The following is a 22722-nucleotide window of genomic DNA, read 5'->3' on the forward strand; positions in this document are numbered from 1 at the left end:
GAAGTAATAGATATGTACATAGTATTATGGAGCCTGGAAAAGATTTCTTTTCCAGTTGAGTGTGGGAGGGCATTTCAAGAAGAAGAGAAAACATTAACAATGAACTGACTTACAGTCCTCGGTGGAAATGAAAGTCATTTACAGCCATTTTAGAAAACATTATGGGCATATCTATTAAACTTACATATTCATATAACATTTAATTCATCAACTTTACCTTCAGAAATTAATAATAAACTATTTGCATGTATGAGCAAACCAATATTCATGGACAAGTTCACTTATCTGATTCCTTTCCACATTATCCTTTCAAAAATAATTGTCCCAGGAAAAAAAATCCCTCTCTTCAGTGATGAATAATAAATAAGAAATTCGTATGAGACCTGTAAAAGTAATATAAGAAATACAGAACATAGATAATAATCAAAACTCAGATAATAAGTCAACATCTGAAAGACTGTACTGTGAAGCTAAAAGTAAATTATGAACGACTTACGTTATGAAATTAGAAAGAAAGGATTATTTTTAATAGATAAATTGCTTCTCAGCAATGAACTTAAAAAGAAGATGCAAGTACTCAAGGAGAAAATTATACAAGACAGAAAAAAATGTTAAGGATTTAATAAATACTTCCGTAATGGTTATTATGTGACAGTCACTATCTTAAGCACTTTACAATCATCATCTGACTTAATCCTTATAATAACTATAATACAAATACTACTGTTGTTCCCATTTTACAGACATGAATTCTGGGATATATAGAAAGATTAAATAACTTGCTGAAGTTCACACAGCAAAGATATATGGTGAGGATACTTATAAATTAAAAAAAAAAAAATTCCTCTTAAAACTCTTGCAAAAGGAAAATAAACCCAAACTGCAGCCTACCAAATATGATGTCATAAAAATTTGCAATATAATGACAGAAAAGAGACTAAATCCTTTAACTTATAAAATCCACTGCTCATAAAAATTATGACAATGTCCAACAACCAATAGAAAAGTTGGAAAAATATATAAGCAGAAAATTGTAAGAAAATGAGACAAAGAATGATTTTGTTTATAAAATAAAAATGATTTATAAACCAAAGAAAACATGTTGAATCTCATCCATAGTTGACACATGTCAGCAAAATGATCCAATGTAATTTTTGATGCTCAGATCAACTCAGGTTACTTGGTGATATTCCATGTTATGTGTTGGCAAGTGAATCCTCACACATTGTTGGTTAGAGTGTATTTAGTTTCATTTTGGAAAGAAATCTTTTAATGATATGCATGCCCTTTTATCCCTAAACTTCCCTTGTAATAATTTATCCCACAGATCTTTTCAGACTTCTGCTTAAAGATGCCTGTTTAAGGAAGAACCCCCATGACAACACTGTTTGCAGTGGTAAAAGATTAAAACTAGTTAAGTGAAATCATTAAAAGGGGTGGCTACATGGTTGTGGTGTATAGACAGTGGAATATTATGCCTCTGTTAGAATGAGTAAAGCAGATCTCTATAGGCTAAGATGTTGACATGGATAGGGGTTGGGAGACAATTCTCCATGGGTCTCTTATGTTTCTGTCCTTTTTTTCATCACAGGCACTGATTGCTGTCATTCCAGAATATCGTTTCATGTATGTTTGTACAGTCTTGCAAGACACAGCCAGTGTCTCTTTCTGAAGCAAAGAGGGTTTGTTTATAACCTAGTGTAATAAAATAGCACACCCTTCTTTGGCACAGATTCTGGCACGTTTTGCTATTATTCAGTCGCTCAGTTTTGTCTGATTCTTTGTGACCCCATGGACTGTAGCATGGCAGCCTTTCCTATCCTCTACTCCCTCCCGGAGTTTGCTCACAGATTCATGTCCATTGAGTCGGTGATGCTACCCAGCCATCTCATCCTCTGCTGCCCCCTTCTGCTTTTAACTTTAGTCTTTCCCAGCATTAGCGTCTTTTCCAATGAGTTGACTCTTCACATCAGGTGGCCAAAGTATTGGGGCTTCAGCTTCAGCATCAGTCCTTCCAATGAATGTTCAGGGTTGATTTCCTTTAGGTTGAATTGGTTGGATCTCCTTGTAGTCCTGGCGACTCTCAACAGGCATGCTTATTCCACGTATATTATAAGAATCAGGATCCACACCCAGGAGATTTCTTTCCCATAAGCCTGCCACGTGTGTAGGAATCACCCGCTCCTCCTTGTGTTGTCCTGTGGGGACTAGAGCTTGGGTAACTGACGGAAATCGAGATTTCAGTTACTGCTATTGATGTGAGTAATACAGTCCTTAGACTCAGAACCCAGAGTCTCATGTCTTCTGCCAGAGTCCATGAAATTGTGCAGGCTTATTTGTTTTACTAGTTTCAAATAGAGGAAAATCAAATCTCAGCCCTTTCTTTGTAATTTTTCTTTACTTGTCATGTTATAAACATACAGAACATTTAATATTACAGTGTCTTGAAATTAGGCATGCTTTTGTTGAACAAATATTAAAAGCATAGGTGATTATCTTCTGTTTTTAGGTATATCCATTTTGTGTGACATAGAAGCAAGGGTATTACTTTCTTTATGATTTCTCTACTTGTTAACAGTAGGATGAAGAATGGTGTTCAGTTTGAAAGCCAGTGTTTTCAGAAACAGAATTTGAGTATAAATACATATGGTAAAGTAATTAGCCTCCAATTAAAATTAATTAATTTAAAAATACATGTGGTGGTTGTTTCAGATGTGCTCCTGTACCTGTAACTCATCTGTTTGTGAAACCTTTTTGTTTTTTTAATTATTAACTTTTATTGGAGTATAGTTGCTTTACAATGCTGTGGTAGTTTCTACTGTGCAGCAAAGTGAATCAGATATATTCCCTCTTTTTTGGACTTTCTTCCTATTTAGAGTACTGAATAGCGTTCCCTCTGCCATACAGTAGGTATAATTATTTTATACATAGTATCAGTAGTGTGTGTGTGTATACACACACACACATGTATATATATATATCAGTTCCAATTCTTCCCACCCCACTTCCCCTTTGGTACCCATATGTTCTCTGTGTCTCTATTTCTGCTTTGCAAATAAGATCATCTATACTGTGTCTAGATTCCACAGATATGCGTTAATATACGCCTTCACAGTTCTTTACAAAATCTCTCCAAGATATATTTTAGGTAGAAAAATAACATCAAAGCTAAGAACAAAGTCTGTTGCTAATTTTAAGAAAACTGATAAGTGAGTATATGTGAGGATTTAACTTTATTTAACTTGAAGCTTGCATATTTGGCTAAGCAAAGGAAATACTGCTTTTAATTCCTTTTCAAATTTTCTCTGATACTTGCTGTGAGTTTTCCTCTTATTTTCCAACTGTTCACTGAATGCCAGTGAAAAAAGTAAAATAATTAAACATGACTTAGTTCAAGCTTGCTTAAAACTTAGTGTGATTCAGTGGTGTAATGATGAGCTTAGGTTTAATTAACTCTATTCAGAATAAATATTCCAGTCTCTTTTTATTCCTCTTACTTTCCTTAGATTGTCTAAGATACACTGGGAAATATGGATTTTACTGATGCTATGTGTTCAGGCAGGATGGAGGAGGTTGAGGAGGCAGAGAAGGACAAATGGCAGGGTGGGAGAAAGAGGGGAAGGTGCCAAAGGATTGAGAAACAACTGATAAGATAAGGACTTAAATGTCAATTGAATTAAGAAATAAAAAGCATATTAAATTTTCTAATGTCAGTAGAATCGTGGGACTGAAATTGGAATGTAGATAAAAGGTGAGACTGGGAGTGGAACACTACCTACCTGGAGCTTTAAATAAGGAATGGAGCATTGATTTGGAATAGAGACTAAGAATAGGGACTTGGGTTTAATAGAGGGGGTGTTGATTACCTTTAGTAGAGACCAGGTGATGATGAATTTCACGGTATAAGAGGAAGGTGCTAACAACAAAGCTGAGGTTGAATCAGAGGAGAGAGAGGAAGCAGGGTTTCCAAAGAACCAGATGGCAAAGAAATCCCTGAAAGGAATGGACCTCAACATAGCCTCTGGGGCTGCAGGAAGGAGGCAGAGTGGATGAGGGTTCCTTAAGAGGGAGAAAGGATAGAAAGCTGGGGGATTTCATTCCTGGTCACCCTTGTGGGTACCCAAGCTGAGTGGGAGACTGGACAGCTTGGTTGAAAGTTTAGAGGAATTGTTTAAAGGCATTAACTGAGAATTTTCGCTTCAGTAGGTGAGGATGATAATACTGGTTTTCTGTTTTTTCATGTCATTTTGACAACCAAATAATATGAATTAAAGTGATTTGTAATTCAGAATTTTAATATGTTTTTTATTTTTAGGTGTTCTATTATGGTTTGGTCAGAGAAGGCAATGGCACCCCACTCCAGTGCTCTTGCCTGGAAAATCCCATGGGCAGAGGAGCCTGGTAGGCTGCAGTCCATGAGGTTGTTAGGAGTCGGACATGACTGAGCGACTTTACTTTCACTTTTCACTTTCATGCATTGGAGAAGGCAATGGCAACCCACTCCAGTGTTCTTGCCTGGAGAATCCCAGGGACGGGGGAGCCTGGTGGGCTGCCGTCTATGGGGTCGCACAGAGTCGGACACGACTGAAGTGACTTAGCAGTAGCAGCAGCAGTATGGTTTGGTAAAGCTATTTTCCAGAGTAAATATCTCTATACCAATGTAAAAAGGAATGGAAGATACATTATCTAGAATGATTAAAAAGGGATATTTTGAAATTGAATGGTAGATGAAACGTATCTATCATGGATTATGATGATAACTATAACTTTTCAGAGACATAACTCATGACTCAGTCACAGAGAGTGCATCCTGGGGGTTGTTAAGTTTGGAATTGTTTGTATTTTTTGTTTTAACTTTCATGTATTTACTCATTATTTTTGGCTGTGCTGGGTCTCATTGCTGCACAGGCTTTTCTCTAGTTTTGGTGAGCGGGAGCTGTTCTCTAGTTGTGGTGCACGGGCTTCCCCTTGCAGTGGATTCTCTTGCTGCGAAGCATGGGCTCCAGAGCACGCGAGCTTCGGTAGTTGCAGCTCACGGGCCCCGTAGTTGTGACTCCCGGGCTCTTGAGCACCAGGCCCAGTACTTGTGGGGCAAGGGCTTAGTTGCTCCAAGCCAGGTGGGATCTTCCCGGATCAGGGATCAAACCCACGTCTCCTGCATTGGCGGGAGGATTCTTTACCACCGAGGAAGCTCCCAAACTGTTTATATTTTCATGTGAAAATATTCCTTCTCTTTGGAGCTCAGGCTAATACCACTGTTGTCGTACTCTTTTCCCATTCTCAAAACACCTTGAGTTTAATGGCTTCAAAACAAGCGAGCACACTGGCTATTATGGCAATCTTTCCTTTCTTTCTGTTTTTTTTTTTTAACTTCAAACAGCAATAGTTTATTTGTGCTCATATGTCCGTGGTTTGAGTGGGAGGGCGTGCTCAGTTGTGCTTGACTCTTTGCAACCCGTGGACTGTAGCCCACCAGGTTCTTGGTCCATGGGATTTGCTAGGCAGAATACTAGAGCAGATTGCTATTCCCTTCTCCAGGGGATCTTTCCCCATACAGGGATTGAACCTGCATCTCCTGCAATGCCTGCATCAGCAGATGAATTCTTTACCACTGAGCCACCTGGGAAACCTTTGGGTGGGAGTTGGTTGACATAAACTAGTCACACGTTTGGTTCAGATCTGCTCCACAAGTCTTGTCAATTGATGATAAAAGAGAAGAAGTCAAGCCCCAGCTGTACAAAGCATATTTCAAGCCTCTGCATAAAGATCTACTAGCATCCCATAGGCCAAGTGAGTTGTGTGTCCAAGCCAATTTCCTTTCCTTTCAATCCTCTAAACATACTGCTCGGTTAAGTTTGCCTCTCCTCTTCCAATATATATGGTTTCTATAAGAGCTACTTGTGAATGAACTGTGTCTAGTTTTTATTCCTTCTGAAATGAGTAGGGATGTCAAACAGTGTAACAGTATTATATCTTAAAAAGCACCTTTGCCCTCTGGTTTTATTTCCAATTTAATTTTTCTGTCTACTGATCTAGATTTTAATTTTTAAAAAGGAGCCAACAGTGACAACTTATTTAAAAATTTTACCTTGTCCATGAGTTGCTTTTTTTCCAATTTTCTAAATGACTTCTTGAGTTCCTAAAAAGTTTTAAAAATGAATAGTCATGAGCTCAATTTAGTCTCCATGCCAACTACTGATAAGTATTTTTTTTCTGCTGACTGATCTTTGTATTGTAGAAAATGTCTTGACTTAAAGTGCTTTACTTGCTTTCAAGAGAGTAGTTTCATTTTTTTCCAATCAAGTGAACCAAACTGTCAACAACTTTTATTCAGTACCTGCTTTTATGAACAGCTTAGAGGAGAGGTAGCTTAGGGGGTTATTGAATTAATAGAAAAGTCCTTGCTATTAGAAGATTTACATTAAAGTTGGATTGAACATATAAATGTTTATTAATTTTTGAAGTAAGTGAGAAGGAAATAAAATAATAAATTGCTACCACCTGCTCCTTTTTAGTTGGTTGAGGATAAAATACCTCAAGAATCTCTTGATCATAATGCTTGAAGACCTTGAGGTGATCATAGCTTTGTTTTAGCCATTGCACAGACTTCTTTAAGGAGCAATAGGAGAGGTCTTTTTTAAAAAATAGATTTTTTTAAAAGGTAGATTATTAAAAGTCCATGTTTTTGGTAGTGTCCACTTCTGGGCATATTTTAGAAGCTCTGTATGGGGGAACCTTCCCACAGCCCACTGGAATTTAGGAGTTGCAACAGTGCCAACAGGAAAGGCCCAGTATTCTTTTCAAACAAATGAAGTGGTTTTATTTTCTAGAAAATAGGGTTTGGGGAATGGAGGCATCCTAGGCAGAATGACTAGAAAGATAAGTCATGGAGAATTGTTTTATCTGTTTCCCAATGACTGCCCAGGCAGTGTGCTTTGGTATATGGGGGATTTCTATTGGATTTTTTTCCTACTGACTTTTTAAGATTTATATTTATTGGCATGCAGTTGATTTAGAATGTTGCATTAGTTTCTGCTGTACAGCAAAGTGAGTCAGTTATGCGTGAGTGAGCTACCCAAGAGTGTATATATAGACAAATATAAACATGTATGTATGTACATATACGTGGCCTGTGTCATGTGCTTGCCTGTTCACAGCTGTTTCACCTATATATACATATATACGTATATGTATCTCCATTGAGGCCCATATATACATATCTCCATTGACCCGATTCCTTGACACATATGTTTATCTAAATGAGAAGGAGGTGGGTGATGGTGAGCATGGAGCTTCATTTTGTTCCTAGTAAAACTGGGGAGATGTCACTCATTCCCGGTTTCCTAGTCCGGTTACAGTGTTCTGAGATTCTTAGATTCCAGTTTGACTAAGTTCATTTCCATCAACTAAGAAATACTGTTGGTGGATAGTGAGAAATGGCAACCCACTCCAGTATTCTTGCCTGGAAAATTCCACGGACAGAGGAGCCTGGCAGGCTACAGTCCATGGGGTTGCAAAGAGCCGGACCTGACTGGGCGACTTTCACAAGACTTGAGTGGCTTCTATCATTTGGAGTATTTGAGATGAAGAGACACTCTTGAATAAAATACCCCTACACAGAACAACAAGTCCAGGAAGAAACTAAAGGAGCTGAAGGTACATTTTATTTTTTTTAATTACAGAAGAAAATGAGGGAATCTTGGTAAAGGTTTCTGATGAAAAAGCTCTTAGAACTGGAGCTAGAGGAACAGAGAACTGAAAGTTTCTATCATCTGGTCCAGTAATCCTTCTTTCTCTTTCCCTTCTCAAGACACCTGAGAAATACAGTACATCCTCTAATGATGGGGTAGGGTGGGAACACCAGCTTATTGATAAATGTGGATAAAACAGAGCAGGGAAAAGAATTCTAATACTTCCCCATTAAAGACACTTGGGCTCCCCTGTTGGCTCAACCAAAACTGCCTGCAATGCAGGAGACCCTGGTTCGGTTCCTGGGTTGGGAAGATCCCCTGGAGAAGGGATAGGCTACCCACTCCAGTATTCTTGGGCTTCCCTGGTGGCTCAGCTGGTAAGGAATCCGCCTGCAATGCAGGAGACCTGGATTTGATCCCTGGGTTGGGAAGATCCCCTGGAGAAGGGAACAACTACCCACTCCAGTATTCTGGCCTGGAGAATCCCATGGACTGTATTGTCCATGGGGTCACAAAGAGTCAGACACAACTGGACTGAGCAACTTTCACTTTAAAGACACATACCCTGCATCCCTTGAGAAATACTGTATCTATGTACATGTTTAAGTTATCAGACCAAAAAGAACAAATGAGTCCTAAAATATTAGAATATTAACTCACCTGGTGAAGATCAGAAGACCAACTATGGCAGAATATATATGAGCACTTAGATTTCCCAAATTTCCAAGCTAGTGCTTGTGTCTGAGTGTCTTGTATAATTTTTGACTATGATGTATAATTATATGTTTGTGAAATTTACTACTCAAGATTCAGCCAAAACATTGTGTATTGTTTGCTATAGTTTATATTTTATGTTTTACAATTTATAATTATTTCAGGTTACCAGAATTCTAATGTTAAATCCCTGAATCTTAGCAGTATTCAACCCAAACCCACTTTAAAAATGAACTTATCAGGATAATGTACAGTATTTTAGTGGGTGCTTTAAGTAACGAGTAGGATTTTGTTTCATGATATTGTCAGTAGCAAATAGATTTGGTAACAATATCCACCACCACCCCCCTGATTTAGTATGTTGAATGTGCTGTTTGAAGGGACTACCTTGGTTTATTGTAACAAAAACAAGATAACTGAGGCTGTAGTATGGAGTTTTCAAGGTGAAAGGAATCTTGGGGGTGATTCAGTCCAATCTCTTAACTTTGCAGATCAGCACAGTGAAGTCTAGAGAAATCAGATAACTAGACTCCTGAATTCTTTAATCCTCCAACTTTAGCATTATTTAATTTTCAATAGTAAAGTCTGATGATTTTGCTGTTAGGATTCTTTCAAAAAGTATTGAGTAATCCAGTTCTGAGCATGTGAGTTACAAAAGGAAACATAAAAAACTAAACTGGTGTCATCAAGCTGCCAGTCCTCACTGACACCACTTTTCCTGGAGCAAAAAGGTGCTCTCGTGTTTGTTGTTATTCTGTTGCTCAGTCATGTCTGACTGTGACCCCATGAACTGCAGCGCGCCAGGCTTCCCTGTCCTTCACTATCTCCCTGAGTTTGCTCAAACTCCTGTCCAGTGAGTCAGTGTTGCCATGCAACCACCTCATCCTCTGAGCCCCCTTCTCCTCTTGCCCTCAGTCTTCCCCAGCATCAGGGTCTTTTACAGTGAGTCAGTTCTTCGCATCAGGTGGTCAAAGTCTTGGCACTTCAGCTTCAGCACCAGTCCTTCCAATGAGTAATCAGAGTTGATTTCCTTTAGGACTGACTGGTTTGACCTCTCATGTTTACCGCATTGCAACTAAATGGATAATGTTGATTGTAATAGGAAAAACACAACTTTTCAGCTAAGTGAGCTAATTATACTTTGTTCCTCTTATTTGTAAAACAAGGAAACAAAATCTATCTCACTGGCTCCTTATGGAAGCCAAAGAGACTTGCCTACATAGAGTACTTATCACTCTACCCGGCAACCAATGCTTATTAGTTTTCCTTTCCGCTCCTCTTTTCCACTTTCCTGATCCAGGTCACGTGTGGATTAGTGTCCAGGCAAGACCAGAGAGCAGATCTTTCCATTTCTGCACAGAATCCTTCCATCCTTCACATAGAAGTGGGTAGTAACTATCTGAGAAGTCTTTTTTTAAAATAAAGAAACAGGGAGGGACTGGTGCCCCTGTCTTGAAAATAGTCATTTCTATTACAAACCATGAAATAATTGTAAAATTAGCCAAAGGGTCCTTTTCTTAGAATTTAGATGTGACATTGTTCTTTTGTTTCTCATACCTAGAGAGGCTGGGAGAACTATACTGGCTTAGAAAGAACAGGAGAAAAATTGAGTGTGTCCATTATTAAATGAGCTTGTTTGAGTCCATCGGACATTAGGATACAACGCTGGTCTTGCAAGTTTACCTTTTTGACCAAAGCAAGTAGATCTATGGGCTTCCCAGGTGGCTCAGTATAAAGGGTCTACCTGCCAATGCAGGAGATGAGGGGTCGATCCCTGGGCTGAGAAGATATCCTGGAGAAGGAAATGGCAACCTACTCCAGTATTCTTGCCTGGGAAATCCCATGGACAGAGGAACCTAGTGGGCTATGGTCCATGAGGTCGCAAAGAGTCAGACACAACTTGGCAACTAAGCAACAGGAAGTTAGATTTGCAGGGCCAACTGAGTTCTCAGATTAAAACAGTCTATTTCAAGGTTACTGTGTGGCTGTAGCAGTGTATCTGACATGCATAGAGAATAATTTTTTAACATCTATCCTCCTATAGATGAAAAATTATTTTCAGTGGTAATGATGGGGTAGTAATTAATAATCAAGATTTATTTCCAGCTTTATTAAGATACAGTTGACATGGCATTATGTAAACTTAAGGTGTGCAGCATAATAATTTACATATAAATAATAGCCACAATAACTTTGGTTAATATCTGTCATCTCATAGAAATACAAAGAAAGAAGAGAATGTTGTTTTCTCTTTGTCATGAGAACTCTTAGGATTGACTTCCTTAACTTTTGAATATACTGTACATCAGGGTCCCCAACCTCCAGAATTTAATGCTTGATAATCTTAAGTTGACCTGATGTAATAATAGTAGAAATAAAGTGCACAATAAATGTAATAATCTTGAATCGTCCTGAAAACACTCCCTGCCCTGGTCAGTGGAAAAATTGTCTTCCACAAAATTGGTACCTAGTGCCAAAAAGATTGAGGACCACTGCTTCATTGTGTGTGTATGTGTGTGTGTGTGTGCACACGCGCTTAGTCACTCAGTTGTGTCCGACTCTTTGCAACCCCATGGACTGTAGCCGCCAGGCTCCTCTGTCCATGGGGATTCTCTAGGCAAGAATGCTGGAGGGGGTTTCCCTTCCCTTCTCCAGGGGATCTTCCCAACCCAGGGACTGAACATGGGTCTCCTGCAGATTGGAGGCAGATTCTTTACCATCTGAGCCACCAGGGAAGCCCAATGTATATTAACTATGGTCATCGTATTGTATGTGACATACTGGTGCTTATTCCTCATACAACTGGAAGTCTGTACCTTTTGACCACCGTCATCCAATTCTCTGTTCCCGCTCTGTTGAGCACAAACCTCTTTTTTTATGAGTTTGGTTTTTGGCTTGTTTTTTTGCTTGGCTCGTTATTTTCAGGTTCCATGTGTAAGTGAAATTATGCACTATTTCTCTTTCTCCATCTGACTTATTTCACTTTGCATTTTGCCCTCAGGTCCCTTCATGTTGTTCCAAATGCCAGGATCACCTTCTTTCTCATGGCTGAGTAGTAGTCCATTCCACCTCTGCCCCCGTAGCCCAAGGAGACTGGGACCAGGACCTTCTATCACAAAGATCTTCACATGTCTTCCAGAGCCTGCTGTGGCTTTCCCCCCAGTCTGGGGTGGTGCAGATGTCCTGGGACTGGGGGTGATCAGGGACCTTGACTGTGGGAGGAGTGGGGGAGAAGAGGGGCTAGCAGAGCTGTGGAAGCACACGTGGACCTGGGCCGGGCGGTCGGTGGGAATTCTCAGGCCCTCCTAGTGTAGCACAGAAATGGGGACAGGGGAGCTGCTCTCAGCTCTAGCCATTTATTTTCATATCTAAGAGGGAATAAAAAGACCACATCTTATGTGTGAATATGTAGTTCAGTTCAGTGGCTAAGTCGTGTCTGACTCTTTGTGACCCCATGGACTGCAGCATGCCAGGCTTCCCTGTCCTTTACCATCTCCTGGATTTTGCTCAAACTCAAATCCATTGAGTCAGTGATGCCATTTAACCATCTCCTCCTCTGTTATCCCCTTCTTGTATCTTCAATCTTTCCCAGTATCAGGGTCTTTTCCAGTGAGTCAGTTCTTTGCATCAGGTGGTCAAACTATTGGAGCTTCAGCTTCAGCACCAGTCCTTCCAATGAATATTCAGGGTTAATTTCTGTTAGGATTTATGGTTTGATCTCCTTGCAGTCCAAGAGACTCTCAAGAGTCTTCTCCAGCACCACAGTTTGAAAGATAAACTCTTCTGCACTCAGCCTTCTTTATGGTCCAACTCTCACAACCTTATGTGACTGTTACAGAAACCATAGCTTTAATTTTATGGACCTTTACTGGCAAAGTGATGTCTCTGCTTTTAAATATTCCATCTAGGTAGGAAAGAGGGTAATCAGGATCTATTACTTGCAGCTCTTGAGGATTAAATTATGCCCCACTAAAGGATGGGTGAAATCCCTCCACCCAGTGCCTTGAATGTGACATTTGGGAAGACAGTCTTTGAAGATGTAATTAAGATGCGGTCCTCCAGAAGTCTGAGGGACTCTAAATCCAGTGACCCGTGCACTTATAAGGAGAAAGATTTGAAGACACAGACACACAGAGGAGAAACCACATGAAGACAGAAGCAGAGCAAGGAAAGCTTGCTCAGACAAGGAGCACCAGGACTGCAGGCAGCCACCAGTAGCTGGGAGACAGGAATGGGAGCATGTCTCTGGCAGATCCTCTAGAAGGATTCAGACCGTTGGCATCTTGATGTCAGTTTGGGGGCACTAGAGCTGGGAGTGAGGAAATTTTTGTTGTTTTAAGCCTTTCAGTTTGTGGTACTTTGGATGACAGCTGCAGCAAACTAGCACACAGTGGATAAAGTGTTTTGCCAAACGGGTTGTTTGGCAAAGCCACGTTGTTGACACTACAGTGGAGATTACCTTGCTTCGATAATACAGCAGCCTCATTCCCTGAGGTTGGCCAAAGTTCTTTAACCTTGGGTAAAGAGGATCTTCCCTGGCGGCTCAGACGGTGAAGAATCTTCCTGCAACACAGGAGACCCAGGTTTGATTCCTGGGTCGGGAAGATCCCCCAGAGAAGGGAATGGTTACCCACTCCAGTATTCTTGCCTGGAGAACTCCAGGGACAGAGAGCCTATACTGGGCTACAGTCCAAGGGGTCGCAAAGAGTCGGACATGACTGAGTGACACTTTCCCTTTCAAAGAGTGGGACTTATTTAAAGATTCTTTTCTTTCTAAAAACATTGTGTACTTATCTCCTGATAGTTATATAGGCTATTCCTTGGTAATTTTTGACAGTAAAAATAGTCTACTCCCATGCGCTTTCCTAAATGGAGGAAAGCGAATCAAGAAGACCCTACCGGGCATGAAGTTTAGATAAAACATAAAAGCAGATGACCCTATCCTACCTTGGCTGTCATCTTTGCCTGCAGTCAGATGCTTAAGGAAAAGCTGAAAACACATTACCTGGCAGTGTGTGCCTAAGATGTTAACATAAGATGTGAGGAAAAGGGGCCCCCTAATAAAAAAAAATTGTGTATTCTAAATAAAGTTAAATAGCTTTTTCTTGAAAGGACCGCTGGTGGGCTTCAGTGTGCTGGTATATATCATGACACGCTAAGAGAAGAATATAGCATGTCTCTTTCCATGTTTATTTTATCATAGAGCCTTTTATGGAAGAAGTTTCTGAAATTGCACCTCCATGTACTAATAACTCTGGGGTATAAGCACCTAAAATATAGCTTCTACTGATGCTTTATGGAGTCATTGTGAGATGAATGAGCCTTTTAGTATCATCTGTACATTGTGCTTATTTTTCCTTTATTTTTCCAAATCTCCATTTTAAAAAGTCTGTAACCTTTGACCCACAAACCAGTACCCACCTCTGTCATATATACCTTAGTTTGGAGTTTAAGATCTTCCATCCAATATAAAAGATGTACTCTTTTTCTAGATACTTCCTTGCCTTCTAAATCATTCTTATTTTTTTCATAGTTGATATTGGGCTTTCATTATTGGGATGAACCATAAGAAATAGCTGACATTTAATTTATAGAAGTGGCTATTTCTTTGCTGTATGATGCAGGGAGCTCAAACCTGTTGCTCTGTGACAACCTAGAGGGGTGGGATGGGGTGAGAGGGAGATTCTGGAGAGAGGGGATGTATGTGTACCTATGACTGATCCATGTTGGTGTACGGCAGAAAGCAACACAATATTGTAAAGCACTTATCCTTCAATTAAAAATAAATAAATTTATTTTAAAAGTGGCTATTTCACATTGTTTAACCTAATACACTAATATTATTAAAGAATCGTTACAGTGACCGAGATTCTTAATTCACCACAAGAGGTTTAGCCACTTTAAGAATTTGGCTCAATATGTTCATAAATAGACTGGATGGTTGGCAGGAGAGATGGCTTATGCTTGTCAGTGATACCAAGTTGGCTGAGATTGACAGCATCATGTAGGACCAGACAGGGATGCAAGATGATACGATCAGTTTGACAAAGTAACATGCACTGGATAAAATGAATTGCAATTAGGCAGGCAAGGTATTGTTTGTAAAACAGAATAATTAATTCAAAAAATGCAACAGGAATAGAGACCCTTACATGGACTGGGCCACACGCAGAGGAGTTTTAAAGTCAGAGCCAATCAGAGACCCAGGCTCTGCCCGACATGCCCACGTGGCATGCCTTTGAGCCATCCACTCGGACCGACCATCTGTACCTCATCGTGTGGATTTTGGCCTCCACCTCGAATGACTGTTGGCCCCAGATCAATGATTCCGTTTCATTGTGGCCTATAAGAAATTCATAGTGCCTGAGATAGGTACTAAGACATAGCATTGTCATCTTGAATAATATACGAATACTCTCTCCCTGGTGGCTCGGATGGTAAAGAGTCTGCCTGCAGTGCAGGAGACCAGGGTTCGATCCTTGGGTCAGGAAGATCCCCTGGAGAAGGAAATGGCAACCCACTCCAGTATTCTTGCCTGAAGAATTCCATGGACAGAGGATCCTGGTGGGCTACAGTCCATGGGGTCACAAAGAGTCGGACAAGACTGAGTGACTAGCACCTTCTTCTTTATTCTCCCTGCAACCCATTCAAACTCTGCTCACCTTTCAAAGCCCAGTTAAAGGTCAAAGAAGTCCAGAAAATCTTTCTCCTCTTCTGTAGGTCGTAGACTACATCCTTCAACTTCATACAACAAACAGTTCTGGCTGAACATAACACAATCCTCTTTGCATATTAGCCTTGACTTTGCAGTTTGTAAATCCCTTGAGGACAAAGACCAAGGATTGTATGTGTTTTGCACTTCTGTCTAATATGCAGTCAATGAAAACATTAGCTGGCTTCTTCAAACAAGACTTGATAAAATTAATGACCTCAAAAATAAAAACAGCAAAATGTTGATTTGAGAGAATGAAAGGTTGAGAAACTTTTGTGAAGGTGGATGGCTATGACTCTTATCCTTTTGACTCCTGAACCAAATTTTCCCATCAGGAAACAAAATGTATACTTATTTTTCATAGTTATGTATACAATAAGTATACATTAATCTTATCCCAAAGTGGGAAAATTATAAATATATAGATATATATATTTAATATATCTATACAATTTATTGCATATGAAATTCAAATAAATATAAGGCCAGTGTTTAGTAGAATTTTATCTAAGATTCCTTACTTAGAGTTTGTGGTCTTTTGTGTTATAAAATGCAGCTAAATGGAAACAATTTTTATTGGGTTTTTGTGTCTTAAATGTGCAAGTGCCTGGTGGATGTTTTTAGTGCTAAATTTTCTGATCAAGTGTTTTTTAGACCTCTGGTTAATTATCTAGCCTAATGTCTCTATGAGTTAATGTTTTTAGCATGAGTTATCAAAGTTGATTTTGGAAATAAAGCCCCCATAGTCCATTGTATGGAGTATAAATAGTGCTGCCCGCCCCCCTCCCCTGCCAGCTGCTGTCATATACTTGTGTTTGAATTTATTATGGTTCATTCCTGAGCCAGCATCACTCTTAAGATTCTTTGGAGAATAGTCTAAGTCTAACTGGATGTTGTTAAATTCTCAGGCCACGGTAAGTGTGACTGTGGCAGATGCAAATGTGATGAAGGATGGTTTGGTGACGCTTGCCAGTACCCAGCCAACTGTGACCTGACCAAGAAAAAGAGTAACCAAATGTGCAAGAATTCTCAAGACATCATCTGCTCTAATGCAGGTAAGAATTCTGTCCCCAGAGCATCCTCAAATGAAATCATCAAAGTTGGGTTCTTAATGGAAATATGTAGGCGTCGAGAAATGTTGAACCTCGGAGTGAGACTGCTTTTGAGTGTATTTTTTTTTTTTTGAAATGAAATTCAGATAAATCAATTGGGAAAAATGTCATCTTGCTGAGACTGGCAAGTCTGATGCTCTCCAGCTGTTCCACATGCCTCCTTCAAGCAGGATATTTTCTGGAATAAAAACCCCTGACAGCATTTTATGTCAACTGTGAGCCATGTTTTCAAATGCTAGATTAATTCTTTTAAAAAGGATTTGTATAAACTGAATTAATTGTTCTCTGTTACAGATCAAGGGGGCTTTGAATTCATATGTTACCATCATATAGAACTAAACTTTTCAAATTTGACGGAGGTTCCAGGTGCCCTGAATGTGAAAACCATTGAAGAAGATAGTGGCAGCAAGAGTTTTATTTAACTGAAATATTTTTCTATCTTGTAGATGTCATTTAAAACTATTTTCTTACAAATGTACAGAGGAGCTGTTAAAATTAATTACCCAAATCATATAAAACGCAACAACTATGGTTTGGGTTTTAATGGTGTTTAGCCAATATTACTATACTTAAATATTCTTTTGACAGTTGAGCACACAGCTCAAAGTCAGTTTATATTCTCAACCCCGGTTGAAACTGGGAATGCTCCTGTCCTCAGTGGAGGCTCTGATATCATTGCTTTGGCGTCTGATATGAACTGTAGTGGGTTTTTAAAGTTCTCTGGGTAGTTCTTCAGCACAGTGGCCCCTAATCTTTTTGTCACCATGGACCAGTTTCATGGAAAAATTTTTCCAAGGACTGAGAGTGGGATGGATGGTTTAGGGATGATTCAAGGGGGTTGCATTTATTGTGCATTTTATTTCTATTATTATTATATCAGCTCCATCTCAGATCATCAGGCATTAGATCCCGGAGGTTGGGCACCCCTTGTTAAGTAGATCTGGGGGTATGAGTTCTTGCTTTGTGTGCTCCAGGCCAGGGTTTGACAACAGGTGAATACCTGCCCTCCTGAAGTTCCTGTGGTTGGGGGACTCCTTTTGTAATCAGAGCTGGGACCTTTCCACAGCCTTTGAGAGGAATTGCTCTGTGAAGATTCAGAGCAGTAGGCTGCTTTGTTAGTAGTAATCGGGGCTATTTCCAAGGCAAGTTGTGACTGGTGCAGCCGGGAACCATGACAGAAGTCCTGACAGTCAGGTGTTAACTGTCACTCTCCTGGCTTCTCTCCAGCACTTCCTTCTTTTCTTTCTTCTTAGTAAAATCTTTTTACTTCTGGTTCACAATACCCACCCTCCAAACACACATACATGTACACACACACACACACACACACACTCTTCCTCTCTCTCAACTTCATGCTTTCTAAACTTCTTTCGGTAATAAGTTTTGAAATCGATTTCAGTTCTGTTTCTTTGTAGTCTATTTTTGGATTGATTGATTTTCAAATCCAGTTTTTATTTCTTTTTAATAATAATACATTTAATAATTATTAAAAATTTAATAATACGTTTTAACCACCTAAGAATTAGTTTAACTGTGTCTTTTAACTAAGAATTATTTAGCTATTTAATGCTTTAAAATGCTTAACTATCATGGAATCTAAACGTGTGATTCACTACATCATCATCTCAACACATCCAAAAGGAGAAAATTTACAGAATTGTTTTAGTAGATGATGAAACACGTAGGATAAGGTATAAAATGCATTTCTAAGATATTTTTACCTCTATTTTTTAACATGGATGTAGTATTTTTATGTAATCTACTGTGCATATTCCAGCTTTGTGAACTGACCCAACAATGCCTTTTATAGCATCGCCCCCACCTCTGTTCCAGTCTAGGAGCAGTGTTACGTCAGGTCATCATAAATCTTCAGACTCCTTTAATGTGTCTTTAGACAATTTTCACAGACAACACAATCTTTTTTACTCTCCTCTCAGTTTCTTAGCCTTTCAAGTTTACTTTGGGGATCTTGTCCTCACATGTCTTTCTTTAATGCCTACTTCTGCCAGCCTAGTTCAGGCCCACTGCCCACAAGTTGTGTTAGTCTGAGCCCTTGGACAACAAGGAGATCAAACAAGTCAATCCTAGAGGAAATAAACCCTGACTATTCATTGGAAGGACTGATGCTGAAGCTGAAGCTCTAATACTTTGGCCACCTGATGGGAAGAGCTAACTCGTTGGAAAAGACCCCGATGCTGGGAAAGGTTGAAGGCAAAAGGAGAAGGGAGCAGCAGAGGATGAGATGGTTGGATGGCATCACTGACTCAATGGACTTGAATTTGAGTAAATGCTGGGAAATAGTGAAGGACAGAAGAGCCTGCTGTGCTGCAGTCCATGGCATGTTACAGTCCAATGGGGTTGCAAAGAGTTGGACACGACTGAGTGACTGAACTGAACTGAAGATGTTGCTAAGAGTCAGATTCGACTTAGCAACAGACAACAGCAACAACTGAGTTGTTATTACTGCTCTTTCCCCTTCATACCACAGTGTGGTTTTCAGGAAGCAGCTTGGAGCAGAAAGGGAAGAGGAGCTGTATGGAGTGGGGAAGAAGACCAAAGGGCAGGGGGAGAGGGAGATGGAGCTGGGGACCAAAGGAGCCCCAGAAGGTGGCTCCAGAGGGGCACAGAATGGCAAGGCATAGTCTGCAGAGCTGAGTCAGAGCAAAGCGAGTCTCCTGCACCATTGCATCAGGGATATAGGCTGGTGTTCAAGACAGGGAGTCATCCTAGAAAGAGCCAGCTATATTAGGCAGAATGAAAAGTCAGAACTAAAATAATCTAACATGAGACAGAAGACCAATTCTAGAGACTGAGCTAATTGGCAACCAAGAAAGAGCCACGGTTTGACACAGCATGAGCGCACGAGTCTGGCGCGTCTGCCGGGGCTTCCATATGCTGTTTCTTGGAGCCTCAGTTGTGAATTCCACTTGATGAGTAAGACAGGAAGGCTCTGAACTGTTGTAAACTTCCCGCATCACCCAGGGATGGTTCAGATGTGTGGATTGCAGGGAGCCAGCCTGTGGGGGACGTCAGGGAGGAGTTGTAGAATTCAGAGCAGAGACTATGCCTTCTCATCTTCCCTGAAAACAATAACGGCATCATAATCCTCATGATGGTACACCTCTCTCCCTAACCGGAAAGTGTTCCTGGTATTCCAACAGATACATTCTAAAATCCTTGACCAATGTTCTGGATCCCATACTTTCTGCCTGTAGCAGACACTTTTCTCCAAACTCAAGTCAGAGTCTTCACTGTTGTTTATTTATTTTTTTTGTTTTTTGTTTTTTTTTTTTTGTTTTAATTTTATTTTTAAACTTTACATAATTGTATTAGTTTTGCCAAATATCAAAATGAATCTGCCACAGGTATACATGTGTTCCCCATTCTGAACCCTCCTCCCTCCCTCCCTCCCCATTCCATCCCTCTGGGTCGTCCCAGTGCACCAGCCCCAAGCATCCAGTATCGTGCATCGAACCTGGACTGGCAATTCTTCATCCTTATTCCTTAGCTCAGACTCTGTCTTCAGCATCACAAGGCTTTTCTCCATCTCCTTTTCTTGAAATTCTATCTGTATACCAAGTGCCAACTCAAAACTTACTCCTTTGCTGTGCCTTTCCTCCTTCATGGATCCAGCCTGAGGTTCATGCTATCTTTATAGTATTTGTCACAAATCTGTTGCAAATGCCTTTGCGTCATCTGGTTTCATATATCCATTGTGTAATAAGTATCAATCATCCAGCACATTCTTCTTGATCTATGATTTACTTGGTTTTAATTTTATTCCTCTTATTATCTCCTATAGCACCTACAACTTCACCAGTGATATAATAAGCAAAGAGAAAATGAATGAATAGAGATGTGAATGGATGAAAGACAATATGAATAAATGTGAAAATGAAAAAGAAGGGTGATAATTAGGGAAAAAAAAGAGATGAGGCAATCCCATGAATTGTAGCATTAGATTAGAAATGAACTTTTATAAATCAAAACAGTTTCCAGGGGGAAAAAAAAACAAGAAAATGAAATATAATAAAAGTAAAATTCACACAGGCATTCTCAAGGAAGAAAAATAACAAGCTCAGGTTCTGTGAAATCACCATTTATTTGTGACTGTGAGAGAAAGAAGTGACCCATGTAACAGAATCACACAGAGGGTTGGAAATCAGGAAACAGTGGGATCCATAAATATAAAATGTGTCTGGAGAAAATATTTGGGAATATGACTAATGTACTCGAAGTCTTAATGGGAGAAGACAAAGAACCCAGCATTTTCTGGAAGTCTATAATGTCCTAGATACAATAGAGTTTTTAGAAAGATGACAGGGTGATATATTTATCACTTGTTCTTCAGAGTAGCTCTATGAAGTAGACATTATTTGCAGATAAGGAATTTGAGAGTTAGAGATTAAAAAATAATGACCTCAAAAGTGTATAGCTAGAGGGGATTAAGACCTGGATTTAGCTTCAGAGCTTCCTTAGTCCTAAATCCATGCTCTGTCTGGTTCAACACATAGAGGATTTCCAATATTCAGTAGCTCAATTCAAATTTCAATATCTTTAATTCCTTTCCATCCTTTACCTCTCAAAACCAGTCACCGAGTCATCTTTTCTTTCTCCTGAAAATATCTCCATGTGTATTTCCTTTTTTCTAAACTCATGACCATAACGCAGGTCAGCCTCTATCTTCTTTCCTGCAGACTAATGAACCAACATTTCTTCAAATCCACTTTGCCTCATTTCAATGCATTTGCCATGTGACAACCAGAATAACTTGGTAAAAATGAGTGCCTGATCACATGACTCCTTTGTTGAAATATTTCAGTGGCTTCTCATTATTCTTGGATGAACGTTGGAAATCTTTAATGTGACCTCTTTGTTGTTGTTCAGCTGCTAAATTGTGTCTGACTCCTTGCAACCCCATGGACTGCAGCAGACTAGGCTCCCCTGTCCTTCACTATCTCCTGGAGTTGGCTCAAATTCATGTCCATTGAGTTGGTGATACTATATAACTATCTCATCCTCTGCCACCCCCTTCTCCTTTTGCTTTCAACCTTGCCTGCATCAGGGTCTTTTCCAGTGAGTCAGCTCTTCCCATCAGGTGGCCAAAGTTATTGGAGCTTCAGTATCAGTCCTTCCAATGAATACTCAGGGTTGATTTCCTTTAGGATTGACTGATTTGATCTCCTTGCAGTCCAAGGGACTCTCAAGAGTCTTCTCCAGTACCACAGTTTGAAAGCATCAATTCTTCAGTGCTCAGCCTTTTAGATTTCCATAAACTTCACCATTAGTTGCCTTTTTTTCTTTCATGACACCCTCCGCTTTATTTTCCACTATACACCAGATATTTTTTCCCCCTCTTATTTCCTCTTTTACTGCAGAGCTTTTGCTTTTGTCTCTTGCTGGAAGTGGGCTTCTTCACCATCTCACTTCTCTTAGCTCTTATTTTTTCTTGGCTTTCAGTTCTCAGTTTAAGAGCCATTCCCCATTCCCCAGCCATTCCCCTTTGACCACCAGGTCTCAGATAAATCCCTTTACTGTGTGTTTCTGCAACACTGTGCACTTCTCCACTTATTTTATCACTTTGGTTTTTACTCATATAAAACTTTAAGAGGAGGTTATGGCTGAATCGATCACCTGTTGCATTTCCAGAGTCTAGGATGAGATCTAGTGAATGCCAAAGTCTCACTCTGTGGAGACAGATGTGATGATCAATTAAAGATTAAAAAATAAGCATTAAAAAGGAAGCTACTCAAATGGACATTCTACTTCTCAGTATCTTTTGAATGCTGTTTTATTGTCAGTGAACTCACTCTCAGGGGTTGTAGTCAAATCCTTTTACACTTGACAGGGTATGTGGAGAGCGGTAGACCAGATGGCTGTGGTGCCTCTGTTTCACCCTGAGCTGTCCTGAGAGTCTGGTGAGGCTCTAGGACTCCATGCATAAGGAAAACCCATTCTGGGCCCTTTGTAACAGGGACATGGGTATCCCTTTAACACTATAGATACGAAGTTTTTAGGAACATTTGAGTTTTTCATTTATTTAAATTTGATAATGAAGCCACAAATATTTATTATATAAATAATAAGCTCAAATATTACACAAAGCATTGAATAAATAACTGGTGAGGAAGATAAGCAAGGTTACTTTTCTCACAAAGCTTAGCATTTTCTGCTTTAGTTCACTCAGACCCGGGTGTAATCAGAAGATATTCATTCATGCATTGATTGGATGGACATTTATAATGTAACTCTGCTCTTGGGGAGTTCAGATTTACATTCATGAAACTATTAGAGGTCAATCATAATAGCTGTGTGCTATAAAATGTAACTAATGGGCTACAATAATCTCAAAAAAGAATGTCGTTATCCATCTCATCATACCCACAGTAAAACCTAATTGGAATATAAAATTGATTGGAATTGTCTTTATCCATGAAAGAGAGGTTAAAATTCATTAATTATAATTTATATGCATTTAACAAATAATTTTTGC

At 39.6% G+C, this 22722-nt stretch overlaps 1 protein-coding gene across 1 annotated transcript in view; it reads left to right on the forward strand.

Annotated features, from left to right (window-relative positions):
* Nucleotides 1-22722, forward strand: part of ITGBL1 (integrin subunit beta like 1) — a 230615-nt gene that overhangs the window by 82211 nt on the left and 125682 nt on the right. The window contains exon 3 of the mRNA XM_055542966.1: nucleotides 16026-16172. Coding sequence (XP_055398941.1) covers nucleotides 16026-16172 — 147 coding nt within the window. The remainder of the gene's footprint in view (nucleotides 1-16025; nucleotides 16173-22722) is intronic.

Source organism: Bubalus kerabau, chromosome 12 (genome assembly GCF_029407905.1).
Source record: "Bubalus kerabau isolate K-KA32 ecotype Philippines breed swamp buffalo chromosome 12, PCC_UOA_SB_1v2, whole genome shotgun sequence".
NCBI lineage: Eukaryota > Metazoa > Chordata > Mammalia > Artiodactyla > Bovidae > Bubalus > Bubalus kerabau.